This window comes from Lipophrys pholis (genome assembly GCF_963383615.2).
Source record: "Lipophrys pholis genome assembly, chromosome: 6".
Lineage (NCBI taxonomy): Eukaryota > Metazoa > Chordata > Actinopteri > Blenniiformes > Blenniidae > Lipophrys > Lipophrys pholis.
Window position 1 is genome coordinate 34,238,383 of NC_137629.1, and position 10,077 is coordinate 34,248,459.

Here is a 10,077-nt window from a genome sequence, read left to right on the forward strand (position 1 = left end):
AAAACCCGTGTGTGCGGAGGAAACCTCTGATGGTCCACAGCCTGAAGGAGTCAAACGGCGTCTGACGAGCTGAACAATAAATAGAAAGTGGAGCGGACAGAACAAATTAATTTGCAAAATTGTCCAGAGTCTCGCCTCAGGTGTGTTGTCGTGATGGTGTTGTGGTCTCTAACGTTGGAGGGTAAAACTGGAACCTGAAATTCAGCTGCTTTTCAGTGCAAAAGAGACAAGATCCCAACAGTAACTTGATTACTCTCCTTGTTGACAGCATAAACACTGCTACTGCACATGCTCAGTAAAGCCCATCAGAACAACGTTTCCTCTGTGGTGGCTTGACTCTCAGTCCATATTCTCTTGGAACTAACTTGGTACTTTTATTTTGACAGTCTCAGTAACAACAATCAACTTGGTGGTTCTCCTGTCATTAATGTTTATAGTGTATCCTTCTCTGCTGTGTGTGTGTGTGTGTGTGTGTGTGTGTGTGTGTGTGTGTGTGTGTGTGTGTGTGTGTGTGTGTGTGTGTGTGTGTGTGTGTGTGTGTGTGTGTGTGTGTGGTTTTATTACAAAAACGACCAACAGCTCCCACTAGTGGCTTTACATGCTCACTACAATGCTGCTGTGTGAATGAGGAACAGGACCTGATTGATTCTTTTAAAATCTCCTCAGTTTCCTTGAAATAGTTTTTCTTGTTTGTTTTCTTTTGAAAATATCAAACTGCCTTGTCTTTCAAACATAAATAAAAAGTGAAGGAGAGTTAGAAGAAAATTATTATATTTTCAAATTTAGTCTGTCATACTCGTTTTTCTTGTATAAATACTATTTTATGTATTGTATTTCTATTCCACAGAGCACTCATCCAGTTTAATAACTTAGTTAGTGACCTGAGCCTGAGCTGCCGGGTCGCGGTGCCGGGTCACTGACTATATCAAGCTGCTGCCACTGGATGTTTCCGCTGTGTGGAGACGGACGGGTCACGGCCAGGTCCTAACATCCTGCTCAGAACTGAGCTTCACTGCTGCATGGCAAAACAAATACCTGCTCATAAGGTTGGACTCTGGAAGACTGGGAGTGGGAGCCAGACGGCTTTATTCATATAGATTTGGCGCGGTGGTGGCTCTATGGACCATATGCAGCGAGCCCGGCAGGGGATGGCGGCACAGATTTCCCTAACTGGAATCAGCTGGTGGAAGGACGGGAGGAGGGGACAGAGGGGACATCGTCTCTCCCTCAGGGGACATTCTCTGTGCAAAACAAAACAAAATGAAACCATTCAAATTCAAATAAAAAATAAAAAAGCAGAAACTGATGAGGAAAAAGAAGGGATCAATACAAGAGAAACAGAGGAAGACATGTGGACATGTGGACATGTGGACATGTGGACATGTGGACAGTCCTGCAGGAAGACTTTACAATGAGGCCGTGAGACTCATGTCCCTGGAGCTGCTGGCTCTGGTTTACTTCCTGCAGGTCAGCATGTACAGTTAGGTACTAATACATGTATATGATAATATTCATAGTCGATATAGAGAACCTGGTTGTTGACTTTATTCTCCTAATTTGTACTAATATATTTCGAGAGGATAATTCAAGGTAGTAGTAAATATTTGTGTTTGTGTGTGTGTGTGTGTGTGTGTGTGTGTGTGTGTGTGTGTGTGTGTGTGTGTGTGTGTGTGTGTGTGTGTGTGTGTGTGTGTGTGTGTGGGTGGGTGTGTGTATACACTTATATTTATGTACATATACACACCAATGTACATTCACACACGTACTTAAACTATACAATCATACACCTATGTACATACCCGTATAAACTCACCACAGATCTTTATCCCAGTACTTGTTTTCTCCAGCGGTCTGGAGGCGGCGGCCATGATGGCGGCGGCCATGATGGCGGCGGCCATGATGGCGGCGGCCATGATGGCGGCGGCCATGATGGCGGCGGCCATGATGGCGGCGGCCATGATGGCGGCGGCCATGATGGCGGCGGCCATGATGGCGGCGGCCATGATGGCGGCGCTGCTGGAGCGCCGCCCTTTGGTGGCCGTCGTGGATGTTGTCAGCTGGCAGGATTACATCCAGCACCACTGCTCCAACCACTGCTCCAACCACTGCTCCAACCACTGCTCCAACCACTGCTCTAACCACTGCTCCAACCACTGCCCCAACCACTGCTCCAACCACTGCCCCAACCACTGCTCCAACCACTGCTCTAACCACTGCTCCAGCCACTGCTCTAACCACTGCTCCAACCACTGCCCCAACCACTGCTCCAACCACTGCTCTAACCACTGCTCCAGCCACTGCTCCAACCACTGCTCCAACCACTGCCCCAACCACTGCTCCAACCACTGCCCCAACCACTGCTCCAACCACTGCCCCAACCACTGCTCCAACCACTGCTCTAACCACTGCTCCAGCCACTGCTCTAACCACTGCTCCAACCACTGCCCCAACCACTGCTCCAACCACTGCTCTAACCACTGCTCCAGCCACTGCTCTAACCACTGCTCCAGCCACTGCTCCAACCACTGCTCCAACCACTGCCCCAACCACTGCTCCAACCACTGCCCCAACCACTGCTCCAACCACTGCTCCAACCACTGCCCCAACCACTGCTCCAACCACTGCTCTAACCACTGCTCCAACCACTGCTCTAACCACTGCTCCAGCCACTGCTCCAACCACTGCTCCAACCACTGCCCCAACCACTGCTCCAACCACTGCCCCAACCACTGCTCCAACCACTGCCCCAACCACTGCTCCAACCACTGCTCCAACCACTGCTCCAGCCACTGCTCCAACCACTGCTCCAACCACTGCTCCAACCACTGCTCCAACCACTGCTCCAACCACTGCTCCAACCACTGCTCCAACCACTGCCCCAACCACTGCTCCAACCACTGCTCCAACCACTGCTCCAGCCACTGCTCCAACCACTGCTCCAACCACTGCTCCAACCACTGCTCCAGCCACTGCTCCAACCACTGCTCCAGCCACTGCTCTAACCACTGCACTCCCACTAGGAACGATCCAGTATTTTTGCGAAGACACCCGGAGCGCTGGGTTCTTGCAGACCACCTCTGGCCCGCGGGCCTTCAGTTGGACTCGTGTTTCCTCGGGAGTTTGTGACAAAGTTTTTCCGAGTGCAGAAGGAAACGTGTCGCTCCGGTTTGAACCTGACTGGGAGGTAAAAACAGAAAATGTTCCTGTTGTAATGGACTTCGATGGCAGAGCAGGGTGTCACCCCCCAGAGTGTAAACAAAGACATAGAGCAGTGTATTTTATCACGCTGGTTAGCTCGTGTTGAATCTCTAAATCCTCTCATTTCTTATTCACTGCGCCGGAAAGTCAGGAAGCTTGAAAAGTTTCCGCTGAAAAGAAACTTGTAATTTAGTAAATAATGCAGCAGCCGTCCCTCCGGCAATAAGTTTCCTTTGTGTTAAGAAAGTGAATTAGAAGCACAACATGTGTTAATGTGGGAGATGTTTGGTTCCAGAGAGTGAGAAATGTCATTGTGTGTCCAGATGTCGACATGATGTCCTCCTGGACTGTTTATTTAGACTCTTTCCTCATAAGCTTCAGTACCAATAAACCAGAGGGTGAAAAACAACCAGGATCGAAGGTTAAACTGCAGCTTTGGTTTTAGAATGAGAGATCTCTTTTCCTGCTCTTTGTTTCTGCTGACATCGTCACTTTATACACCTGCACATGAATTATTACACACACACACACACACACACACACACACACACACACACACACACACACACACACACACACACACACACACACACACACACACACACACACACACACACACACACACAGAGGAGTATCAGTGGTGGTCCTTCACCCTGTAAATAATTCAGTCCTGAAGTCCTGTTGTCTGTCGGAGGGAGCGCCCCCTCCTGGAGAGTGCAGAGCTCCTGGGGAACAACGTGGGGGAACCAAGGCTGTTTATATCAAAGTGGGTGAGAACGTCTGCGCTGAGTTTGATCCTTGCTTGCTGTTGTTTTCTGTTTATTATTTGATGTGTATGTAGAGCGCCATGTCCACTGTTGCCCCAGTGGAATAATACATCCTCCTCCTCCTCTTGTCTTCTCTGGTATTACAGATTCTGTTGCAGCAGTTTTCCTCTGACAGGATTGTGAAAAACGATCCTCGTACACATGTGTGTGTTTTCTCCAGTTCCACAGTATGAATCACCAGTTTGCTTTTTGTCACTTTGTTTTTATTGCAATGTTTCCAGCTCACATTTACAAATAAATCACTTCCTGTGTTTCGCATTAAATACGCGTCGCTGCAAAACAGCAAGAATATGAACAGCTTCACTGTACAAAATGCCTTTTAAATACATAAGGTAGATACATGTTGTTGGTAATATGGCTCAATATTTATGTCTGTACAGGGATTACATCAATCACCGCACAAATACATTATACATGAACATACTGCCACACAGAATACTATACAAACCACAACAGCTATAATACTAACACTATGTACAGATATATATTTTATCATGTCAGATGCTCATGGTCTTTTGTTATTTTAGATCCTGACTTTAAAGTGGTTGAGGTTTATTGATATTTTCAGTGCCTTTCCTCCTAACGAAGCACCATGGCAGAAGTCTGAAATGACCTCTCTTCCCCGAGCTCAGCTTTAAGGAAACGCATTCCAGTAAATCTCCTCGTCATCAAGCTGTCCTGCACTCCGGGTTGTGATCACTGCTCTCACCGATCCCTTGGTTTTCTTTAACTCTAATGTAATTGACATAATTTGATTGAGAAAACATCTAAAGCAGCTCTAATCCAGGAGCCATCTGTGGCTTTGTGACTCAATATTAGAAGCAAACTCCGCCATTAATCTGCTGTTTAGACAATTCACCACGTGCACAGTCACCGCGCTCAAAATGTACAAACTTTACATGGTATTTGAATGTATTTACATTGCCAGTGCATGGTGCATACACTCAAAGCAATCACATGTTTGAATTTCCATTTAAGCCTTTTAACTTATTCAAAACATCAAACGATATTCTTTTACACTGTTGCTCTAAAATCTTTTTATAGTTTCTCTCATTAAAATGAGATTTATTCTTTTTAATCCTGCATTTGACTGTAACTTGGTGAGTGGTCTGAGCGTGTGTCCAGGTTGTCTCCAGCCTCCAGCAGGCTGGATGAAGCGGTTTAGAAGACGTGTTCTCACGCTGTGCGCTCTCCCAGGTAAATCTACCTGATGCTGAGCATCTGGGAGCCTGTGGGACTGAAACATGAAGGGAATGTGTTCCACCTGCTGTGAAACGTGTGCGGGGGGTTTATTTGTGCTGCTCTAGTCTGAGTCCTCGCTGCTGCAGTAGGAGCTGTCGCAGCACTCAGCCATGTACAGGAAGGTGTGAACGTTGGGATTCATCTTGGGCACCCAGTGGCGAGGAACCAGGAAATTTGCCAGGTTGAACAAGTCCACGAAGACTTTGTAGCGGTCACTAAATGGGAAAAAAAAAAGAACACAAGGACATTGATTTATTGTGGTACTTCCAGAGGAACTTAAAGTGCAGCTCACATGTATCCTCACGAAATAAAGTTTCTATTACTTGAACCTTAAAGATATTGGAGGAAGGTTCATTTAGATAAGAGTCAAACTGAACTGTATTTAAAACCAAACCAAACCAGATTCCCTGGGATGTGTTTGCAGTGGGAAGTGTGTCATCACTAGATTGAAAGTGAGCGTTACCTGACAGTAGATCTCAGGTAGTGGTATCCAGACGAGCCTCCAGTTCCTGCTTTACTGCCAATCATCCGGTGCACCATGCACACGTGATTGTCTGGTGAGAAGAGAGACGCATACAGTCCGATTAGCAAAGAAATGTAAAGCAGTTTTCATCTGCAGGCAAAAGAAAATCGTTCTCTAAACTAAGTTTGAGTTTAACGATTTTCCAAATTGTATTTGCCGGTCCGGCGCTGCCTTCAGGCAGAAACACCAAAGTTCCGTTTTTGTTTTTCTTCTGCAACTTTTCTTTTGCTGCTTTCTGCTGTAACCGTAAGAAAAGCTCTGATACTCACATCTCCACTTTGTCATCAGGGTGTCAATATCCATGAGGGATATGAGCAGCTGGAAAGGAACCTGGAATCTGGGCTCTTCCCTAAAAGAGACGAGAGGATTTGATGTGTTACGGATGACGCGCCTGAAAAACGTCTGACTGCCGTTGGTAAGATGAGAGCAGCTGTCACCCTTTTCATCACCCTCCAGTAACTTCCAGATGAACTCTTGACTCCATGTAGCCTTAATGAGTCCCCTGTGATGTTATGTCCTGAACATACAACCTTTAAAAACCCTTTTCCAGCATTTCTTTTTTTTGTTTTGTACGGTTTCACAGAGTCATGTGATGCAGAGGCTGTCAGGGTTTCAGGAAAAAGGTCTCTGATATGGAAATGATGTGTGGAAACCCAGATATGCTCAAGCTGTGTGCAGCCCTCGGGTGTAAAAATGTATGCGTATATAAATAGAAAGCAAATATAACCAGTATACAGCACCAGCACAGGTTTCACCAGACATTAAAAAGTGAAGAAATTATGCCAAAAAGAAAAGGTGCACATACCTGTAGAAGTAAATCATCAGAGCACCTTGTAGAGCCTTGTAGGAGAGCCGCCTCTCACCTTGTTGGCAGAGATAAAGAGAGATTAATCTTCATGTAAAAGGAGACATTTCTATTCATAGATGTTGTATGGCCTGCAGGTAAAATGTTAAAATCCAGATTAGATTAAAACGGGTGTTACCTTTGCTGACGAGGTGGTCGTGACGCTTCTCATCAAACAGCGATGTGAAGACCTCCATCTGTTTGACCAGCTCAGCCATCAGTTCCTCCTTTTCCTCACACTCTGACATTTCCTTTGGAAAAATAAGTGATAGAATATGCTCATAAATATAAATATATTCTCTGTCAATCACCTTGGAGAGCCACACAAAGAGATCCAAACATAAAGAAGTTTACTCTGGTAACTCTGCCGTCGTCACTTACCTCGATTTTCACCTTCTCCTCATTCAACCCATCAAATATGTTGATTTCCAGCATTTTCCAGAAATTAAATCCATCCTCCTCCAAGCCAGGAGTTCTCTCCAGCCACTCCTGGAAGAACAACCACAGGATCTTTATCACACAATCACAGCCCAGCCACAGTGAAGCACAGCCCTTCTTTAATGAGCAAACTCATAAGACATGAAGCTGATGGTGCTGACGGGAGGACTCACCTCGACCAGCTTCAGCAGTGTGGGCTCCTGTTCTGTGGCCAGCAGCATCTCGCTGTCATCACCTTTGAAATTGTCCCTGTAATGGCGCCTGTTGTAGGGAACCCGCAGGTTGTCTGGGACCCCGATTTTGTTTTCCAAGAGTCGAAACTGAAGGCTTTGGAAGCCGGAGGCTGGAGCCAGGTATTCCCTGAACACAAGCAGGCGCACGGTGAGCTACCACGCCAGAGTGCACCGCGTTCACATTTCAAGGCCCAAAGTTATTTACCTAAAGTCAAAAAAGTCCAGGGCTGTCATCGTTTCCAAAACTGTAAACTGGTCGACTAAGAGTCTGAAGATCATGACGATCCTGTGGATCCGGGTGTTCACCTTCAGCATGTTGCGTTCATCTCGGACCTGCAAGAAGAGAAGAAAGTAGAAGATGTCAGCAGCATAATTAACCCCGTTTATGGTAACTTCTCTTTTCCTCCCGTTTCTAATGACGATGAATGAGTTTGGAAAACAAGCAGAAGAAGTGATTGAACAGGACAATCGAGTTGATTCAGCTGCTGATATTTTGATGTTTTAGTTTGCTTCAGAAGAAATGGAACCACTCCTGAGTGATTCCATTCCAACAAATAACAATTCTGTTATAGAATGATGACACTAATAGTGTGAGCAGATAAACTCAGCAGTTTAATTAGAAATTGATCGTGTTTTGAGAATGTTTAAAGCGAGAGATTTTCTACAGCCTGTATTTGAAGTACCCTGTACAGAGTGAAAGTACTGAGCTACTTGTGATGCGTCTCTCAGGAATGAAGACTTGTTTTGCCTTGAATCTTCACACCAATCTGAATTTGTGGTCCACAATGTTCTTTTCTGCCTCAATCACCTGAGAGGAACCTTTTTCTACGTGACTCATGTGAATTTCTTTCTCACCACAGAAATGTGACTTACGTGTCCGCTGATGAAGATCTCTCTCACCGAGTCCAGCTCAAACAGAATCTGTTTGAACCACAGTTCATAAGCTGCAATAAAACACAAAAGGTTAAAGCCTCAGTGGCGTTTTAATGTCTCCTTACAAGGTGAACACACACGCAGCTCAAAGCACATAGATTTTTGTTCGTGTGTTAAGAAGTCGTTCTCGGATGAAATGAAATTAATATTTGGATTCCAAGCAGGCGAACACGTCGATCCGGCCCTTTTTTAATCTGCTCATCTATTAGTGATACAAGATCAAAGCTGCAGTTACGTTTCCTTGAGACAAGGACAAGTAATTCAAACGGCACGAAGCAGATTTTTACCTTGATGAGTGACAATGAAGAGGTGTTCATCGTGGATCTTATTGCCCTTCAGTTCACTTTGCAGGACTTGGGCTGAGACGACTTTGTCCAGCTGCAGACGGAGGAGGAAGAAAACACAAGTTTAACATCAAAGACTTTCAAACAACAGCAAGAATGAGAAGAATGTTCTGCTGTGTACCTGCAGGTAGACTCCATAGTTGATTCCTCCTTTGCTGGCCTTGTTAACTCCAACCTGAGAGGGATCGTCATCCTCTTCTGGTTGAGGAGGTTTATTTTTGAATAACCTGCAGACGGAGAGACAAACACTTTTTGTTACTTGGATAAAAACGATCTTCCAGAAGTCTGCACTAATGAATAGTGAAAATAATAAGAATCACAAAACCAAATTCTTAAATTTAGACGTACAAATGCTTCTTCTCAAAATACGGACAACCACTCATGACTCTCGATGTTTTCTGGTTCCTCGAATAATATTTACTAAAATTGTCTTCAACACAATCCAGTCTTTTAAAGGTTTGTCCCGTCCAATCAGTCAGGAGTCCAGGGGAAGCATCCGGCCCGCCTCTGTTTGTCCCATGGACTCCTTGTTTACCTTCACTTCTGGACTTTGTTTGACATCCTAGAAGAAAGGTCACCATGTTCACGTGATCATAAAAACCACAGCTCATCACTCTCTATGGAATCCATCAGATTAGCAGGGATGTCACATCTTTTTTTTCATATATATACTTTAGGATCTAGAAGGTGAATGGTGTCGCTCCGGGCCGCCGTACAAACAGCAGATGTTATCAGGTAATGTTTGTTTGGATGTCAGAGTCACAGGGTATCTGCAGTGTTTACCCTGGTGGTATGCATATATATCAAACAAATTCAACTCGTTATATAAGCGTCTGAGAGAGTGGATCTCTTACGTAGCTGCACAAACAGCTCAATAATGTCCTTTTTATTTTTTAAACTGGATTTACTCATAATAACTAATAACTCAATCATCAAAACAGTAAAACTGATTGAAATGTGTTTCCTGCTGTCAGTCTAAATGTTTGCTGTGTTTTGGTTGATTTCATCCTTTCTGTGTGTTAATCCTCGTACATGTTAATATTTAAAATGACTTGTTTGATTATTAGATATTTTTTTAGATTGTATACTCTATTCGGTGTGGAGCAATGCTAAGGTATTCTATTCTATTCTATTCTATTCTATTCTATTCTTCTGTTCTATTCTATACACCCCAAAACTTTCCACAAAGAAAACAATATTTGAACAAAAGGTCATTTTAAAAACACCAACGGGATCATTTCTGATTTGTTTTCTGCATCATATGATTGCACTTTCTCAAAATCGCCGGGGTCGTTGGACTCATCCGTAAATATTTACCATGTGGTTAATATTTAATTCACCTCAACGAACGCGACTGGAGACGATCGGACCGCTGGAAGCAGAACACAATGTCTCTCTAATGTGTTTGTGTGGAGATACTCTTGTTTATACATACTGTACCTGTAGAGCAGAGGTCTGTCCCTATCTCACACACACACACACACACACACACACA

The 10,077-nt window shown here is 44.6% G+C and overlaps 1 protein-coding gene across 1 annotated transcript; it reads right to left on the reverse strand.

Moving 5' to 3' along the window:
- Window positions 1-4,197: 4,197 nt before the first annotated feature.
- On the reverse strand, window positions 4,198-9,002 carry tdo2a (tryptophan 2,3-dioxygenase a). The gene is made up of 12 exons (XM_080465598.1): window positions 8,931-9,002; window positions 8,704-8,809; window positions 8,526-8,616; window positions 8,179-8,249; window positions 7,511-7,638; window positions 7,246-7,432; window positions 7,016-7,123; window positions 6,774-6,885; window positions 6,596-6,653; window positions 6,060-6,139; window positions 5,731-5,821; window positions 4,198-5,482 (listed from the first exon to the last, which is right to left on the reverse strand). Exons 1-12 carry the CDS (start codon window positions 8,963-8,965, stop codon window positions 5,329-5,331), a joined length of 1,221 nt encoding a protein of 406 aa, XP_080321724.1. The 5' UTR covers window positions 8,966-9,002; the 3' UTR covers window positions 4,198-5,328.
- Between the last annotated feature and the right edge of the window lie 1,075 nt (window positions 9,003-10,077).

What these genes read in the sequence shown, in the direction of transcription:
- tdo2a (XM_080465598.1), bottom strand. Translation starts at nt 8,965, where the DNA reads ATGAGTGGTTGTCCGTATTTTGAGAAGAAGCATTT. An exon ending in AGGAGAAGGTGAAAATCGAG is followed by an intron (nt 6,886 to 7,015) that starts GTAAGTGACGAC and finishes ATTTTTCCAAAG; the next exon opens with GAAATGTCAGAGTGTGAGGA. An exon ending in CTGATGATTTACTTCTACAG is followed by an intron (nt 6,140 to 6,595) that starts GTATGTGCACCT and finishes CGTCTCTTTTAG; the next exon opens with GGAAGAGCCCAGATTCCAGG.